General features: G+C 36.1%; 1 protein-coding gene across 1 annotated transcript; it reads right to left on the bottom strand.

The window, feature by feature from the left end:
- Nucleotides 1–438: 438 nt before the first annotated feature.
- Nucleotides 439–15,243, bottom strand: GUCY1A3 (guanylate cyclase 1, soluble, alpha 3). Its single transcript, XM_009582162.1, has 8 exons — nucleotides 14,832–15,243; nucleotides 12,204–12,265; nucleotides 10,544–10,602; nucleotides 8,741–9,450; nucleotides 6,731–7,216; nucleotides 6,069–6,212; nucleotides 3,752–3,906; nucleotides 439–1,506 (listed from the first exon to the last, which is right to left on the bottom strand). Exons 1-8 carry the CDS (start codon nucleotides 15,078–15,080, stop codon nucleotides 1,305–1,307), a joined length of 2,067 nt encoding a protein of 688 aa, XP_009580457.1. The 5' UTR covers nucleotides 15,081–15,243; the 3' UTR covers nucleotides 439–1,304.
- Nucleotides 15,244–20,788: the final 5,545 nt, after the last annotated feature.

Genomic DNA, 20,788 nt, shown 5'->3' on the forward strand with positions numbered 1-20,788 from the left:
TAATATCTGATACTACTGGAAATATTTGTATGTGTGTAAGCAGTGCAGTTCTCCAGCCTGCACCTGGGATCAAACTGTGCGGCACAGAGAAATTTCTATGTAGATGGATCTGCTAGTTAGAGAGGCAGAATCCTAAACTTAGGACTCGTAACTAACTCCATTCTGCCAGTCCTAGAGGCAGACCCTTGAGAGTTCTCCACTCCTGTTCCACCATCCACAATAGAAAAGCTTGTACTGTAGTAATATTAATACTTTGTATATGCGTTCATATGTTTTAAAGCATTTCTGTTCACCTGTAGATCCCCTGGCAACTTTAAAGCAAGTGTACTATAGGCATTTCAATAACATGTCATACCCACATTGCTGTCCCTGAATAAGGATCATAGCTTTAAACCGGTGTGCTTCTGTTCCATTTTAGACAGTCTGACTGGAAGTTCCTTTCTAAGCAAACACTCCAAAGCATGTTTTATTACACTTCTTTTAAAACATTTCAAATTTAAATGACAACAAAAAGAAAACATTTATTGCTCTAATACATAATAGCAAGTGGATATTATTTTTTGCAAAGTATTTTAAAAACCCAAGAACTAAAATATTGTTTGATGATTACAGAGACTTTAGTATGTGATTATACAGTGTTTTAATCTATATTCATTTTATACACAAAATAAAGTTCATGAAACAGTAAGCAGCAAACTCTGCTATGTATATGTGTATTAGCTACAATTAACAGCCTGATCCAGAAGATGCTGAGCACCCTCAACACATTGACTCCAGTCAGTGTTAGAAGATGGTCAGCAGCTTCTAGGATGGGGCCCAAATGATGCACTGGAAGGAGTATGTGATAGCAATGACAATATTTTAATGGATATTTTCTTTATGGAATCACTAAGAAAATATATTTTAATAATCATTGATAAGCACCAGCTCACAACACTGCATGTGGCCGCATCACTTGCACATTACATTTCCTGACACACTGCACGTACAATACATCTAGAATTCTCAGCACAGAGAGAACTGAGAGAGTTGTTACGTAGCACTTACAAATTACCACAGGGAAAATGTAGATTTTAGTAGCATTTTCAACAGTGAAGTTGCAACATTATTTTAGTGACTATGTTCCTTATGCAAAGGAAAAATAAAAAGTAGTCAGTGACATACTTCCTGAAATTTTAATACTGGCTTTCAGGTGTTAACAATCTAAAGTGCTTTCATGTTTCATACATTTTTAAAAATTTCCAATTTATACAAAAAAATCAAAATATTTATAAATTTATTCTATACACTTGTGAATGTACAATTTAGTCTATTCCCGTCTCCTCGCCCAAAAAATTGGCATTGCCATCGCCCAAATCTCTCTTTTGAAACCAAGTCTGTGAGTTTGTTCCTTGAGTATAAGCATCTAGAAAATAGCAAATTCCAGGGATATCACTGGGAAAATTTGGTGGAAGCTCTTCTCTTGAGCGAGGTGTGAACACAAAACCTGGATATTCCTTTAACAACCTAGAACAAAAATGAATCATCTGGATTAAAAATGAATCAGTCACTAATTGTTACTACAAGTGCAGACATTCAATAATTCTTCATGTACGGCAGGGCAGAATGTAGTAGGGCAGAATCTAATTTAATATTTATATGTTATTTACTGAAAATACTAAAAAAAATACTGTTTATTTGGTAACCTTGATAACCTATTAACTTGTGCACCAGCACAAACAGGAGCATCACCTCTCTTTTTTTGTCTTGTCAATGTTTTGCACATAGGTGCTATATTTGTTGTAAATATTTTCAAAAATTATTTAGTACTGAAAGGTAGCTCAGATTTGCACATGAAACTGGCACCATAATTAATGTTTCAACTAATGAAATACTGAAAAGCTTATTAACTGAACTATGGAGATCCTCTTACCAATTCTAGTAATTTTGCTTTTTCACACATGCGTTCACTAAACCCAGTGGTCTTCTATATCTGAAGCACAGAGTGCTAATCTGTAGAGATAAATACTGGTGACTGGTATCTAAGCTTCGAAACAATTATTGCAATATACAGGAGTTGTGCAAGGTGACATAATGTTATCAATATATGTCTAGAATCTGTGTATGAATCAAAAAGAAAAAAACACTAAACAAAAAGGAGGTTAACAGGTCACTCGCTAAGGGAAAAACCCAAACATACCACAACGATAATAACAATAGTTTAGCCTTTACCCTAACCAAATAGCCTATTTTCTAGGCACTCAGAGAATTAATTCTCTTTTTTCTCCAACACTATAGCCATTCAGATATTCTCTTGAGATGAATACACAGCTATGCAGAAACCTACTTATGCCACAAGTTATAGGCAAGTCTTGCGTGAACGAAGTGTCTAATGGTTTTAAGACTGTAGTCAGTATCATTCAAAATGATTTTACATATGGATATGGAAAAAAAAAAACTTTTGGCTAGCACTGTTATTGTGACATACATAAGCACTGGCGATGCTAATGCTGTCTCTGTATTTGTTTAGAGTGCATGATTGAAAAGGTTACTTAATGTGTGCCCTAATACCTGTGCTACTTTTATCTAAACCACCTATACAAGATAATCTAAAGCTTCGCACCCTGTAAGTACATAGCACATGCTGCAGGGGTGTCAAGGATCCTGTGCCAAATTCTCCGTCTGACATCGGACACAGAACCTCGCCACAAGGCATTATCAGATACGCGGCAGTGGGTACAATCTGAGTAGGAACAACTGGCAGTCCAGGCTCCAGTGAGGGTAGCAGAGCTTGCTTAAAAGGAAAAAATAATTTACATCCGTATTTCTTGTTATTTTACCCAGCCAGACATATCACTTTCTACTAGTAGATTCACTCTCTACAGTTCATTGTTACAAAACTTTTGGCCACTCTGGAAGAAACAATAGTCTCTATCAGCTCAGTGGCATAAAATTCAGACCTGGACTTGCAGTTCAGATGTAGACTGTTGTTACCATCAAATTCAAAACAGTTTCCTATTATTTTGCCTGGCACCTGTAAGCCACTATTACTTGGCCGTGAACATGTTGCAAGGTGATTTTTAAGTACAACTAAACAGATAATAATACAAAGAGAGTATTAGGTTTGGAGGACAAAAGAAAGATGCTTTATTTCCCATGGGAGAACCTGCTAGCTGTCTGCATAATCATGTAGTACACATTACTAAAAATGTCTGATCTGAGTGGATAAATAGTACAGCCTAAGTTCCATACTAAAAGGATTAAACTGAGTTGGGATCAAGACCTGTATAAACTGAACACTGGCATGGCTGATTCATTGCAACCTATTCATTCATCTTCTCTAAGCAAACGAGAATGAAGATGTGTAGGGTGGTGTTTAACAATTCTTCAGTTAGGTTATTTTCAAGGGCACCTGCAGCCAGTTTGGCATCCAGTTCACACTGAAAGCCACATAGCTCAAAGAGGAGCCAACTATATGGCAAGAGGTATACAGCTGCAGGATAAGAAGCAAATTTGGGCCAGACAGTCCATTTATTTTAAATGTAACATCTGAAAAATAAATATCAGCTGTTCTGTTCCACCTTTTTTCTTGCTGCTGCTGGTTGCATTCTGACTAAAAATAACCATGGTGCATTCATGAGCAGTCAGATAAAAAGAGAAGAAGAAAAATAGACAGAAGTACTTCAGAGGGGAAGAAAAAAAGAACAGGAAGATAATGAACTATTACAGTAACTACTTCAGGTGGACATTTTACAGATATGAAGCACTGTACCTGTAAGTTGTTGGGCTGACATTTATTTTTCTAGGTATACTGCAAGATTCAAACTTGTTGGCAAGGGTTACATTATTTCCAAAAAGGCAATAACGAGGCATTTTAACCCCAACAACTCCAGCAAAGACAGATCCAGAATGAAGGCCAATACGCATCTTTCAATAAAAGACAGAAAACAGCATTATTAGATAAAATAAAATGGTTAAAGTAAGTTTTATAAATTCTTCCTCTATTAAAAAAAAAGAAACAATGAGCTACTAATATAAATTGAGTTAGTACAGTCTCCTTAAAATGTTTGTATTCCAGTCATCACTGCTCGTGGAGAGGAAACTAGCTGAAGTTTACCTTGCTTTGCATTTATAGTAAGTAATCCTTCATCTGATATGACTGTGATAACGCTGGTCTCTGTGGCAGTAAATTGATCTAGAAACATCAGCAGGAGTTACTATGACACTTGGATACTTTCCTGGGAGGAATTACATGACACAATGTTGTTAGACTGGTGACAGTTAATGAATAATACTTGCTTTGCTGTTAAGGTCTGAAGACAAGTCTTAGGGAATAGCAAAGACAATACGTATACCCTGTAGTTCCAACTGAACTCTATTGACAAGGTCGCACACAGAGTAAATCCCAATCCCAAAGTACAGAATTTTGATAATTAATCAAAGTATACAGCAGTTGAAACATTTTGATACCTCTTCTTTGTAACTCATACTCAGATTTTTGAGTTTTGCTTAGCTGGTGCTGCTTTCTATGTTCCTTTTTTTTTTGGAGATTTGTCCTTTTTCTTATGTGCATTATACATACGTAGACATGTTTTCTTCAGAATAACACTCTGACACATGATGTCGGGAAGCTTGCATATCTACTATGTGTGCTACTCTTTACATATCAAGAGAATATCATATCATTATGAAGAATGACAATTTCTAATTTTGAGTGGAAAAGCAGAAAAGCCTGCAACAAAAGCAAAATCCATCCACATAGCAAAGATGGCTGAAATACGTATATCGATATATGTCTCATTTAAGGTCAGCAGTTTGCAGGCACGCCTTTTTCTTTGACAATTGATATACAACATGACAGTAGACTGTGTGACGTATTTGTTGCTTTGCAAAACAGCCAATGCTTTCATGAAGCATTTCATTAAAATAGATGCATGCTTTCATTAAAAATAGAAAGATTCTGTTTTCTTCTAAGAAGCTTCTAGTAGGTACTTATACAATACAATTTTTTTCTCCCTATTTTAAAATTACTCTTTAAAATGTAATAGCATTCTTCATTCAAAATTATAGAGGTAGCATTTTGCGTGGAAATTATAAACGTTATAATATTGTAAAGATGTTTCCAGATTTTTTAATTGTAATTTAATTTGATATTGTGAAATATTAAAAGAACGACATTTATTTATAATATAATACTGCTGTTCTCTGTGATAAATGTGGAGCATGTAATCCTCTTAATAACCATTTTCTTTCTCTTGGAATACAAATATTGCTTAATCTAAAATCAAAGAAGTCTGAAGTTTTCTAAAGGAACAAATGAACAGATAAATGTGAAAAATGAGCCAATGAAAGACATAATGAACTGAGACACGTGTATTAAAAATAATAGGGCCCCATTCCAGGACATTTGAACTTAATAAAAGGTCCACATCATTTGTCATGCACACAGGCGTTTCTCTTTTTTTCTCAGTGAGAGGTAAACCTACATGAAAAGTTCAGTACATGTGTAAGTCCTCACTGAAAGGAAGCCATAAATATAACTACCACTGAATCTAACAGTTGCTTTGAAGCATTAACACCATTATCTTATGTTAGTGGCTCAGTATCTGACTGTAAAACAAGAACAGCAACAGAATCCTTTAAAGATGCGTGGATTACTGCAATCAGAACATGTCTTTGATGAATCATATTTATACCTGTTACCTCAAAAGACTTAGGTGTTCTTATTGGGTCTAATTTTGAGAGAGTATTAGCCTCCTCATTAGAAAACAGTAACAGAATATTCCATGCCACTGACAAATTTATTGCTACTGAGACAAAAACTGCAGCATGTCAGTGTGCACCGGTTGATTTCACTGCATTTAAGTCTTTTGGGTTGATTTTCAGATCTCTGTTTCATCTTTACCTTGCCACAAAACTCTCATTCACAGAACTAAAAAGGTCAGCTTCTCCAACCATACACACTTGATTCCCCAACTTATCTGAGTTAATGCAATGATGTGAAATTTCCTTGAGACAAAATCCCCAAAAGCAACTAAACAAACAAAAATGCCCACTTTAACCATATAAAATATAAAAAAATATATGACCTTGATAGGCTCTCCATGGGGAGACACCACCTCATCTGACAGCTCCATCATCTTCAGGGCCATCAATGCTATTTGAACAGCATGTGTTTCACTTTCTTTGTGTAAACCTCCAGCGACACAGTAGGCATCTCCAATAGTCTCAACCTAAAACAGGCATATTTGTTCCTTGCTGTTAGACTGTTTGACATATAAAGGAATAGTCTGTGGCTTCAGTAAAAATTGTACCTACATATTGACTGAGTCTGATTTGTCCTGCTAAATTATTTAAGTCCTGGGCAAATCCTGCAGTATCATTCAAAAGGAAAAACTGCACAACGTGTATTTATTGCTGGGCATGATGCTAAAGTACTTTTCCTTGCTCACCTGCTCTCAAGCACCCAGAGCTACATCAAACACCTATTATTTACTCCAGATTCACAGCACTGTCATTGAAATTTATTTTTAAAATTAACTTCTAAGTTTTGATGAGTTTCTCTCTTGGCTGCATGAACAGCTGATTCTGTTGATTTTTTTTGTTTGTTTTGTGATTTATCTTAATATGTCTTTCTTATAATGAAGGTTTAGGGCAAAATAATTTTTGGACTGCTATTATCCTCTGTCCCATTTAGTCTTCATTTCCTTTCCTGCCCCAGAACCCCACAGAAATGCAATAAATTGTGTACCTTGTAGACATCCAGCTCTCCACATTGGTAATCAAAGCGCGTATAAAGCTCATTAAGCATGGTGATAACCTGCATAGGTGAGCATTGGGAACAGATGGCAGTGAATCCAACAATGTCAGAGAAAAGCATTGTGACATTATTAAATTTCTTGGCTTGCACAACTTGTCCCTGCCACAGCTGCTGAGCAACCTCTCCAGGAAAAATTGAAAACAGAAGATCTACGGTCTTCTTCTTTTCTTCTTCAAGTGCTTGATGGGCCTGCTCAAGGGTTGCTTTTAGCTTTCCTAACCTCTTCTTCAGCCCATCCTGAGCTCTGGCCTGCTCTCCTATCAGAACAACATCTCTCAATGCATTGTGAATGGGAATATCTGAGAGGTACAATCCACGTCCTGTAAAATCTTCTAGTCTATCCACACAAGGAGATCCCAAGAATAGGATGGCACTGGATTCAAAAATATAGATCATTTGGCCTTTAAGATCCATTACCTGAAATAGTTAAAGAAACAAGAATTCATGCAAAACATGCACGGCAATGGTTTAGAAGCAAGAAGTCTTAGAGGAAATACATTTTGCTGAAACGTAGGAAAATCAGACTGGTCCATAGTCCTTACATTTTCATTTAGTGGCTTAAGAGAAAACATGGGGTGCTAAATCATAGAGCCATCAAGTAAGTTTATTTTGCTTGAGCCTTCTGGTACAAAAGTTAGACCACAACTTCAGGATAAACACCTAATTATGTCTGAGTGTCAGTATCAATTTTGGCTTAGGAAGAAAAGAAAAACAAAAAGAAAAATTTTGTGCATTTTCATCTATTGATAAAATGTTACTGACTATAGTGGCCTATGAATTTCTGCTAATAACTCTAATGGTTCATGCACCACTTTCTTTGTAAGATAAAGTGAGAAAATCTGCTTCAATTTTATCATAGGATGTTCAGTACTCACTGCAATTTAAAATTAAAGGCATAAATGGCAGAAATATCCCATTTTAATGATCTAAAAAAGCAAAATATTTTGTGTGAAGTGTTTTTATGTCCCTTCTGTATTCAGTTGTGTAATGTGCAAGGTGCTGCAGAGATCTGCTTAACGTTGCTTTGAAAGACTATTTTTTGAAGAAAACCTGTTATTTGCTAATAGACATTTGCATATGTAAGTACATGCAAAAGCAAAGCAGAGTCTACTACCCCTTGTAATCATTAAACTGTTGCCTAGTGCAGATCTGAGATGAAGTAGCTAATCAGTGCTACATTTTTTCCCACTTCATTAATAACTGGGTGAAACCTTTATTACCTTTCTTCATTTAAGTTCTTGGAGTGTTGAGTCTGAACTGGCAATTCATCCTGGAGTGCCTCAGGTGTATATAAGCTGGAATTCAGCTGGGGCCAGTGATGAATAAAAACAGTCATTGAATATTCAATGTTTTTTAATGTCCCAGGTCATTTGCCACAGACCCAGCTTCAGCAAAGATAATAAGTAATCCCATCATCTGAAACTAAGCGGGACCTTTGGCGATTGCATCTCATGAAAACATCAGAATATCAAAGATACCAAAATACCAAAGATACCAAAGGCTGAATGCGCACAGGAAATGTCTACTTCTTTCCCCAAATCCTAGAGCTGTTGTTTCCAGATGACTGAGGGGCACTTTGGTAAAGCTTTCCCTGCCACTGCCTTTGTGTTGGAGATGCCCTTATTCTCAGCAGTATGGCATGTCATTGGCTTTATCTCAATTTACTGAGTTTATCTCAATATTTCAAATTATTATTTTTTTAATAAAATCAAGTTAACAGACAGATTTTACTTGTGTAAAAGTCCTAAAGCAGAGTTTTGACTGAATATTGGCTTCAGAATCTGAATTACATTAGAGTGCCCTCAATATATGATTATTATTCAGTTGTATTATATGTTGAGAGGTAGACAACGCAAAGTGCACCATGTTTTGTGGCTATTTTAACTCTATCTGAAGAAAACAAATTCCTCACGTAAGTAATGGTTATAAAAAGTCTCTTACCATGGATGATTTCATATCAGTATAATCCCATCTTCTAACTCGTACAGTAAACTGCATATTTAGCATTGTCATTATTCCACTAAAAGTGCAGCTTACTTTGGGGGTAAGAATTTCAAAATACTCTTCAAAATTGGGCTTAGCTTGAAATTCTCTCCTGGTCAAAAGTCTTCTTATCCCATTTCCAATTTGAAGAACCGACATATCCTTGTCAAACATAAAATGAAACGGGAAAGTCTTACAGAACACAGAGGCAGGAATCACAAGTGAAGACTGTGGTTTACATGGAGATAAGGAAGGTTTTGCACTTTTGACTTGTATAGAGTACAGCAAATAAGGCTGATTAGCAAACTCAGTGCAGTCATTATGGAAACAAGGAGGCATGAGCATCACTTCCACCTCAGTTTCATACAAAATATGAGCTGCTGCTTTAATAATACCAGATAGAATAAGACTCGTGATTTTCTTAGGAAAGAAATAATACACATTTAGGAAGTCCTGATCTTTCTCCAGGCATAATATGGAGGCGTCTTCAAGTCTGTCCTTTTTTCCTGCTTCTTGGCTGTGGCCACTCTGCTTCAGCAGAGTAGTGAAACTGTTCAAGAAGTCCTTAAGGGTTCCTCCAATAACCCCTAATATGTGTTCATCCTCTTCATAGCATATTTTGAATAGCTCTTCACCAAGAGATTCCCGTAGAGACTCCACGGGAACACCTGCATGGAACCACATTTTAGTCACTCATCATGCTGAATCTCAGGCTAACCTCCACTTTTTTTCATGCTAGACCAAATCAAATTAGCAATACCCTTCCCTGATCCAGCACTGACACCTGAGGGCCCTCTCATTTAGGAGTCCTACTGTAACCAAAGACATACTCGTGTTGCCTAGAAAACAGGGAGACAATAGGTTGTAGTTTGGAAAGATCCAAGACTCAGTGTTCTTTGTAGAGATGTAGACGGAACGAATGCACGTTTTGGCACAGGATTTAACCCAATTCCCTTAGCCTGATATAAAGAAATAAAGTAAGAATTTAAAAACCTAAAATAAGAATAAAAGGTAAGAATAAAATAGGATCTGTGCACACATGCAGATATAAGTACTATGCCTGATCCAATAAATTAAATGACCCTAGGAATATTCCAGGGCACTGAGGCTAATTGGCACAGAACAGCTCACACCTTTGCTGGTAAATTTGTTTTAATGGGATAGCTGCATGCAGACTGACTGTTGGGAATGTTCCAACGCCCCAACTGTTACTGGGAATCATTTGGAAAAGTGTTATCTGTCACAGGCCAACTGTGTGCCAGGACCAGCTTAACAGTTCAAGTGTACAGAAGACCACATTTCAGTTCCTGGAAAAGTTAATTACATTTACTATTAATTACTATTACAGATGTAGCCAAAGAGTTCCGTATTGCAAATTACAGCAATTCTCTTCTGACAGACTACAGTCCTTCAGAAGATGAAAAGGATCAAACATTTTTTCATGAGTATAAAACTGTAACTTATTACTGAATGTATGTTACAACTCCCTCTAGATGTCGGATCTTAGGGGTGGATGATCCTATGACAGCTCAGACTTGAGAAACTCATCTCTTTAAGCTCAAATTTTGACACTCTGAACTGTTAGTTGCAGAGATCACAGTTTAGGCTCTGCGTTGTCAGCATCACTGCAGCCCTTACATGGAGAAAATTATTTCTTAGTAACAAGACTAATTTATATATACATACATTATTTTATATATATAACTTACATACAATCTATATATTTTTATGTATATCTATTATTAAACAAGCTTACATTACCTGCTGCATTAGCATGATCACTGATTATTTTTTCAAAATCTTCTCTATCCCCAGTTTTTCTGTAAAGATCATAAAAATATAAATAAAACCCCTGAAAAATCAAGATAAACATGGTAAAAATAGTAAGTAACAGAAGTTACGTACCCTGTCTTTAATGTGTATAGACCAAGTTTTGCTGATCAAATAGGCAGTTTTGCATTAATTCAAAATAGGGTCTTGGTAGAATCTTAGATTATCCTCTGCATTTGTGATAAATTAAAGTTTTAGTGGTCTGAGCTCATATTATGGATTGAGGCCAAATGCTATAGACTGTCATTGATTAAAAACTCTTAGGTTGCAACAGTCCTGTTTTTTGTTTGGTTTGGGTTTTTTGCTTGAAGCCATAACTATATTTCATAACATAGTGTAAAATACGATTGGAATTTATATTCAAGCATTTATTGGAATTACATTGCATTAAATTCAAAAGAGGTGAGACAGTATTTCTGTTTTGAGAGGAAATACCAGTAACAACTATTAACTTCGAAATTACTTGTTCATTAGTAGTAATCCAGATTCTGTGACACAAAACTGCAGCCCTCTGAGGTCAATAAAAGTCAGCCTGAATGTCAGACCCAAAATGATGAGAAGGACATGTAGCTTAGACTAACCTCCATATAAGCAATAAGCTTTTGATGCATGCTTTCTGAATTTCTTCACTTGAAATATCTTAGATAATTTTATATCCAAAAGCAATACAGACATTTAGATCTGTTTTACATTGGCATTATTACATCATTCAGAATAGCATAACAATTTTTTGTTTCAATCTAATACTCTGGGAAGCAACACATAATTAAAGATAGGGAAAATATTCATATCAATACGCCAGTCAGCAATTGCAATGCACATCTGACCAGCTATCTTTGATTCAGTCAATGCATGTAAAGTGCTCTGAAAATATCAAGTATAGTTTAAAAGATACATTGTAATTATCTATTCTTATCAAGGTGAGCCACAGTGTCGTTTCCAACTTCGTTATTTTTCTCCACTTTTGGAAGGAGATTTAAACTGAGGGGCTTATTTTTTCAGATGCATTCAATAAATTGAATCCTCAATGTATAATGAGACACTAAGAAATTCTCACTCCCTACAATTAATATTGGATTAGTACTAAGGCGTGCTGAAAAATCAAGCTGAGTTCCTCAGAAACAGAAACCAGAAGCCAAGTGAGCCCAGTGAAAACATGTATGTCAGTATCTGTAGCGTATGATTGTTCACTGTATCAGAAGCCAAATTTTTTTGTATAATACTAATCGTTTGCATTTAAAATTATATTCCTGGGATCTCAGAAACACTGGGCTAGATCCATATACAACCATATCTATCTTTCCACCTATGCCTGAGTAGTCCGAGTTCCTCCAAAACACTTGCTCATTTTAAACAAAGTCCTTGCCTCTTTACTAAATTTGCCCATTAAGTCAACTTTGTAAATATTTGTGAATATTTAAAATAGATGAAATCGTTATTAACTTACATTACATGAAATGCTACACACTAATTTGACAAGATAATTGAAAACAGATTCCAGAAGTCCTGATTCCCAGTCACCACCCCAGTCCTTATGTCGGCAAAACATTTTTGCTGTGAAGTTAGTTGCAAACCCATTACACATACATACCTGGTTTCTTTTATTCTGTGTTTTGCAAGTGTTCTCTGAAGTGCAAGATTTAGCCTTTCAAACTGGGGAAGAAGAAAAGGTATGTATGTTGATCAAAATGTCATTGATGAAAATTTAATCATAAGAATAACATTTTTGTAAAGAGAAGAATTACTTCACTGTCCTTGGGACTAACATCTTTTTTCAAGATGGTATAGTTTTTAGAAACAGCATGTCACTTCTGTGTTTGGGATTTAGTTTATGTTGATGTCTTCAGCTCCTGTACCACTATAATTAAGCCCCTTAGCTCATGTGTGCCAGTGGTTGTGCATTTTAAATATAATGTGATTTACCTCCAATTTGTCAGATGGCAATAAAGACAGAGCTGCTAAGAAATAAATATAACTAACCCAACTTTCTGTTATTACACATCGCCCCCCAAAAAACCCACTGTATCATGGATGCAAAATATAGAAAGAAGTCTTTTCAGTTTAAAATATATTCTCCTAACAGAAAAAGCCAGTTTTATTCTGCATTCTGCCCAGAGCAAAACAGTAAAAAGTGGCTTTTCTATCTAGTAACTTTTCTTGGAATATTAAGAGTTAAATTTTTTTTCAGGGCTATTTTCAGAAGTGTCAAGATTGAAGTTGCAAAAGGTAACAGAGTTTCAAATGCAGCTGTAAAAGATCAATATAGCATTCTGTGCTTCAGATTACCTCCTTTTCTGTTTTCAAGACTATAGCATTTCAAGACAATGTTAGAACCATGTATTTGATATTTGTAGAAAAAGAAGAATTTTGGCTATGTATTCTGCAAACCCAAATATCCTCCAGATGAAAATCTAGTCACTGTAGATAACCTTCGTAAAAGGGTTCCGTAATAAAAGACCCTTTAGAGTATCATGAAGATTTACTTTTAATTTACCTCAATCCCATGGTTCCATATCCTTTCTGTAGTTCCTATAGAACAACACTTCCCAAACATGCGTATTTCAAATTGTTGGGGCCAGTAAAGCTGACTTATGTATGCAGTCTCTGATCATTCGAAACCCAAACTTCCCGTAAAGACAGGGTCATAGAATAGTACTATACTGCCATGATGATAGAATTTGGCTGTGAGGCTTGCTGTGGTCTGGCTTTTCTTTGGTTCTCATTCCCTGAAGAAACTAGTGTTTTCTACTGCATCTTCTACTTTTTGCATTTTCAAAAGGAAAGTCTGCACACCTGAAGAAAACACCATGTGAAAGAAAGGCAATATATTCTGGAGACTTTTTCCAAGCAAAAATCTAAATTGAATAACTGTTCTACCATGTATATGAACACAATATAACTTACATCTGTATATAAACTGGTACAGTAAGTGGAACGCCATCCAATTAATTACTTATCTCCAAACAACTTTCTCTATATTTCTGTAAACACCCAAATAAGCAAATGAAACAATCACACGCACTACATTATATCTCAAATTTGATCAAAAGTTATTCTGGATGCACTGTATCCTGGACTTCCATGCACAACTCACTGTTTTCATGAGGAGTTCATGAATCAGTCGGGGTCATGATGCGGCCCCCTGTTTTTGAGTTTCCAATTGGAAAGAAGATTATGTTAGTTGCTGATGGTTAAGTAAGGCACTATAAAGTATCTAAGCAATGAGAAATATGTTTTTAAACAAACAAAACCCTTCTATGGAGAACCGGGATTGGGAAGATGCTTAGGTCTTGATCCCAAATCAGCATGAGAACAGACTACTATACTTGGACAAAGTTCCAGTGAATATGACTGAAGAACTGTAAATAGCAGTGACAATAACCTTGAACTTCAGTAGCTCCTGGGGTACCTGGTCATAATATCCTTGACTTTACCAAGATTTTGTCCCAGCTGATGAACCAGCCTATCATGATTATATAATAGGCAGTTGCATACATTTATACAACTCTTTAAAGAAAAAAAGTACCAGTTACTTCATTAAAAATCCCACCAACAACTATACACTAGAAAAGCAACACAGTGATCATGACACCATAAAAAGGGTGCTTTGCCAGTTCATTCTTGAGTTGAAAGTCCTTTCCTTTACACGTTTAAAGATCTGTTTTCAGCTGAGTTGAGCAGAGAATAAGAATACCTTTGTGGTAAACACAGACAGTAATGTTTTTAAAAATAGCATGGCAGGAGGTTAGCATCATAGCAGATGAAAACAGCTATTTTAATTTTTTTATGATAATGACTACTGTACTTAGCAGTATGGATTCAGTTAGGTGAATTGATGAGATGACCACATAATTTACATAATTAGGTAACACGGCAGAGTTTCTCTAATTGTATCTCTATGTAAAAAAATTGCTACGGAAACGCATGGATTTAAAAGGAACAATTAAAATGATCAGTGGAAGGTTGCATACAAGGCAAAAATATAGGGAAATACAGTGGAAGGGATGGTGTGTACGAAACTGTGGCAAAATTGTACCCAGAAGGAATCGAAGAGGATGAAATGAAGTTTTAAGCTATGCAGAACTAGATAAGAACACAAAATTTGAAGTCAGAACAACTTTCTACAGGCTTACATCTAAAGGCTGGCATAAAATGCTTTTTTAATATTTATAATTAAATGCTATTAAAGTAGTATTATTATTATGCAGTATCTATTTACCTCAGGAAAGATTAGTTTGCAGATGCTTTCAGTTAATGTGTGCAGGTACACCCTACTTCTGCTTGTTTTCCTTTGTGGAAGGTTTCCTTGAGCATCTTTTTCATGGACTTCTTTGCAGATGGGCAAAGCTGCTCTAGAGCTGTTTTCTGTGCAGTCCTTGTCATGTTCCTCAGTAATGTGACTTTGAGTGAGTGAGGAGAAAGGACATTCCCCTGTGATCTTCAAGTCTTTCAGTTTTGTACAGAACATATTGTACGAAGTCTCTCTCTTGAGATTAAGAGTACTTGGCTTTGTGTTTAATAGTTCTCTTCTGTTTACTAACAAGAGCAGAAGATGCCAGAATAGTAGATAAGGCAACCACTGTGGAAGATTATTGGTAGCTATAAATCACCACAGGAACAAATGTGTGCCCCTACAAAACAAGAAGAAAGAAAAAAGAATTAAAAACATTTATTTTCTCTTTTAAGTCCTATGATGTGCTGGTTTTATCATATGTGCTTTAAAATAATGGCTTTTCTAGGACCTTACTCAGGAAAGCACTTAAGCTCATGTACCGTTTTAAGCATGTAATCCCTACTGACTTCGGTGCTTCAGGTAATTAAAGCTGTGCGCATGGTTAAGTTCTTGGCTGAATTGGGGCTCTAGTGATTAAGGCAGAGGAGTTGTTTTATCTGGTATATCTTTGGTCACGTTGATGAATGAGGTTTCTGAAAGAGTAGAGAGCAGAATTCTAACCTTTTTAATTCTTCATAAGCAGCTATTAAAAACTACCCGATACGGCACAATGAAACCGATTTATTATGGATACTTAAATCTCAATTTACTTGATGCCCAACATATCCTTTTTGTAATAGAGAAATGTATGACTAAAGTTAGTACTTGCACTTCTGGAACAGCAAACCATCCAAGACCAAAGCTTAGCACCTCATGTAAAAGCCACTGACTGGTGACAACTAACATCATGGGAATTTGACCACATAACTGAAGTTGCCTAGAAACACCAAGGGATTTTTATGCTTTAGAAGGTGGTATCTTTCAAACACCACGTTGAAAAAAAAGGGCTGAACTTTTCATTTTAATAGTTGTTCCCTGTTTGTTACATTTATGTCAGTTAGACTTAATCTGAAAAAGGCTCTTCCCTTAAGGTCTTCATTTTCTATTGACTGTATCTCATTGAATCAGATCCTCTCATCCTCATATAATACTCTAACAAGGTAATCCTTGAGAGCTTTTGGTAACTCTGGAAGCAGCTGAAGTATTACATTTGTCTCTCTGGAGATACAGTACAATAACTATTTCTTTCAGAGGCACTATGGCTTTAATCAGCCTGTGCACCACACTGCTTATTTCTGCCCCTGAGATACCCAAAGGGCTTTTAGGGTCACACAGTACAGCAACTGTACCAGGGTTAAAAAATAACTAATTCCCTGATACAGGTTATCAGCTGCTTCTTTTGAAACAGCTGGAATGAATGGCACAGCAGAGGAGTGCTGCAGACCCAGCACAAGTGACACGGCTAAGAGGAGAAACAAGCAGAAGCTACTTTGGCTGGACCTGCTGCTGAAAAAAAATATTTGGCAGAAAAGGCCTTTTTAAAGTATGCTGTAATACTGGAGGTGTCAGGCCAGCTTCTAGAGGACATCTATCAAAATTATTAAAGTATTACTTGAAGAATCAATAAACACAATGCTAAGAACACGAGGCTGAAGAATGTTTACATAACATTCTATATTTCTGATTTCTGTTTTTACATAGAAACTCATTTGTTTCTACTGCATGGATATCAGTAATGCTTTATTTTTTATTGCTGAATGCTGTTGCGTAGCAAATGAGGCAGTGAAAAATTTCAAGCAAGAACCACACTCAGTACATAAATATACATAATAATTTTCTTTATAATGTAAGCATTGTTATAAATATGTAAAGGTATTTTTATTCAGGAGCCATTATATAATCTTGTATTACTTTACTAAAAAAGAAAAGCAGAAAAGAACCACCTTTTCTGTAGTTAGACTGATCTGTGCACTGAAATAAACTGTTAAGAAAAATAGTAACATAAATATATACGTGCACCATCGTCCAAGGATAAAAAAATTTATGGCTTTGATGGTTCTTACATATATACTCATGTGCTTTGCTGAATTTGGGCCTTAAATTTCAAGATAAATCTTGAATTTATAAAATAACACTACTAAAACTTTTTGAATCAAGTATACTACCATTTTGGAGGAAAAAAATTGCTGAAATTTTTGTGAAAAAATGTATAATAAAACATTTAAAACATCTCCTAGTGAATGTAATACTGCATTTATATGTGCTGCTATTAAAAAAAAAAAAGTTTCTCTCTCTGTGAAGAATGTAAGACTGAATTAATGGTTAAATTAGATACCAACAAATACTTACTGCATTTGCACTAAACTAAGAACAAAGGAAGTGAATGACCTTCAGTAATTACCAATAGTTTTGATGCAGTTTTTTTTCCTGCTGGTGAAACTATTTCTCTGTTTCTAGAAGACAATAATCTGAAATTATTTGGGGGTTCACTTCCATGCTAGCATATTGTATTTTAATTAAATTACATTTGATGTGATAGGAAAAATATTCAGGCAGGTAGAATCAGCTCTGTGAAGGAAGCAATGCCATTATTTTACACCTGGAAAAAGGCCTGAAGGCCTACACCTGAGGTCTCCAGAAGCTGCCAAGTGGGAAGGAGATGGTCATGGTCCCAGAAGATGCTCATGGGCCAGAACTTATTCAGGGGCAAAATGGGCACTAATTGCAGGTCCCTGAGTCGACAAAGCTGCTTGACACGCAGCTACTGTGTCTGCGGCTTTGTTTTGCGATGCAGCCTGCCATCCTTCGAGCTGCAGGATACCCACATTCAACCTCTTCCTGCCCTGCTGGGGACTGGAATCCATGCCCTTGCTCTAAACATGACCTTCGGCTCCTGCCAATTGCTATTTATCAAAATCATCATTGATTTGCAAGAAAGTGGAGATCCACGATGTTTCTAGTAATAATACTGTTGTACAAAACCAGTATCATCAATGTACAGATCTTTAAATTCCAAATAATGATGACACAGTTCCTAAAGAAAGCTTCCTGCAGAATCATTTTCTAAGTATCCTGAAGTCCTTGTTTTCCCAGGAACGAACGGGATGGTCCTTTGATAACATATCTCCCAGTTCAAAACCAGTATCAACTGAATAGGTATAACAATTTTCAAGCAGTGACCAATTCAAGACTCTTCCTGACCTCTGCAATGACAAGACCACCTAAATCACTTCTTTAAAGAAACAAAGTGGAAAACCTAATTCCACCTAAATCCATCCTTCAGAGGATTCAAATACTGAAAAAAACCATGCATATACTATGTCTTCCTTTATTAAAACATAAAGTTTGCATCTGGTATCCTAAGTGCATCTTGCACTTAATATAACTAAAATTCAGAAAAAAAGTCTATTGTGTAATAGGAAAACCTATCTCACTCAAATGGTAATTAGACAGTGGTTTTATAGGTCTGACAAGAGAAAGATAATGAATCGCCAGTGTAGAGTTTACAGAAGGAATTTCAGCAGTATAATGGACCTTAAAGAAGTATGAAAAAGATGATGGCACACATCACAGGTTAAGTCAAACATTTGCAGATGTGTTTCAAGAATGAGGAACGCCAGCCCTCCCATTGTTCACAATGTTTAAAGACATTTTCTGACCATAACAAAAAAATTAGAAACATAAGGAAACATGGGAAAAGTTTCTGGGTTTAATTCCTCTCCAATCATGCTTTGAGAGAGCTCATCCCAGGGGAGCAGCAATATTTAATGTGAATTCTCCATCTCTGCCATATTAATTGCTGTCATATTTACCTTGGGAAGCAAAATTGAAAATTAAAATTAAATACCTGCTGTGAGATCAAACTACAAGCAACCAATTTATTCAGTGTCTGGCTGAATGCAACACGGCACTGTGCCACTCAGAAAAATGAAGATGACTTTACATAGTACAGTCATAGCAGCAGAATAACTTAACAGTGCTCAAAATGCTTTGCGCAAACATTTCATTGTGTATTTACATCTATACTTGTCTTACAGCCAAAATGCCTTCCTGTATGCTTATTTGTACTAGTTGCTTCTGAATATTTTCCTCTGCTAAAACATTTCCTTGACAGTGCCATGAAATACAGTGCAATAAATCAATCATACGGTAAAACCCCCTAATATTAACACAGCCATTTATAAGAATTAAGTAATACCACTTGTTAACAGTAGCTAAAGGTGGTTTATAATTTTAGCTTATGGACATGGGACAAAAACGAGAAGCAACATTAAATACTTTTTTCTTATTACAAGCAGAGTCCTTTGCTCAGAGTAGGACAGAATATGGTATTATGCTATAATGTCACTTTTTTATTTTTAATCATACACATCACTTTGTTAGGTGAGCTGCTGCATGTTGAGCAAGAATTAAAAAAAAATCAGTTTGTTCTGCAGCAGTCAGAAGATAGCACTGACTGGATCTAACTTCCTCCAGCATGAGAGTGATTGCAGCACTTGCAGGAGCTCAGTGTTGTCTGGGAGCCATTCCCTCAACAGAAGCAGCTGTTAACTTCTGTCTTGCCTTTATGTAAGATGGAGCCTTGCAATTCCCACTCAGCTTTAATCTCTGTGGGATTCAGAAATCACTGCCTTTTGCCCCTTGCCAGTCAGTAGGCCTCTGCACAGAGCAAGGCAGGAACTGTTTTACACACAGGCAAAACACAATCAGCTTCTAGCAAGACAGGTTAGTACCCATCACCCTCTCAGTAGCAGCTCATTGTGGATTCAGCTGTTGTGCCTGTCAGCAGACAAACACAGGGAAAATAAATAAATAAATAAATAAATAATAATAATTTTGTCTTATTAATCTGATGTGCAATATCTGCACTTTACTTTTTCTACTTCAAGTGCTGTGTGTAACAACAGAATCAAAGCCCTGGTGATTTGTCTGTTTCCAAGGAGGCTTCTAAAATACTCAGAGAAAATGGCTCAAGTCAGCATCAATATATGAGTTAATATTTTAAGAAGTCGAAGTAAGCATTTATTAGTCTTATTAAATCCTGTATAAATAAGTAAGCTCTTTGGCTGCTTCATTGTTAAATTAAACACATTCAGAGTACACACACCTTCAAAGCATTGATTTGTTTGGGTATTGCTGCTTTGGAGAGCACAAGATGTAAGTAACTGGATGAGATATAGGCGAATCTATTTACAAATTTCTAAGTGGTAGTGAGTCATACCTAATAGAAAGCTGCCAATTGTTGACTTAGGTAGAGGACATCTTGGAAAAGATGCGTCCTTGTGAAGAGGAGTGAGATGTTTTCCTGCATCTCCCCACTCAGAGACTAACCCATCAACTGAAATTTGAGGATGCCTCATTTATCCCTTTCCAGTAATTTGGTCCTGTCATTAATACAGTAAATACATTTGCTAACCTACATGGGGATAACTGTGTCGTTACACAAGAATAATTTAAAAACCATATTGTGTGTAACTTCCGTATTAGGTAAAGTGCACAGTAAGGATAGGATTTCTTAATCTGCAGCAGCAACACAAACATAATTAAAATACTAATCAGACCAAACTGCATAGAGAATATAACTCTATAAAAAGAAAATTGCAAAGCCAAGGAGTTGAGCTTTAGGAAATGCCAAATATAGGTGACCATTCAATCCTAAATCATTACCACCCTCGTGTAGATACAGGCTTTACTTATACTACAAATTAGTCCCTTTTTTTCCAGCAAGATTCTAGGCTCTTTCACGGCACAGGTTTTTGCTTTGAGCAAAGGATTCTAGGCTCTTTCACGGCACAGGTTTTTGCTTTGAGCAAAGGCAATAACTGATGAAAAGGTTGTTATTCCTCTCTGTAGATCAGGATGAGACATGATATTGGACAGTGGACTTCACAATAATTTACTGG

Source organism: Fulmarus glacialis, unplaced genomic scaffold (assembly GCF_000690835.1).
Source record: "Fulmarus glacialis isolate BGI_N327 unplaced genomic scaffold, ASM69083v1 scaffold37997, whole genome shotgun sequence".
Classification (NCBI taxonomy): domain Eukaryota; kingdom Metazoa; phylum Chordata; class Aves; order Procellariiformes; family Procellariidae; genus Fulmarus; species Fulmarus glacialis.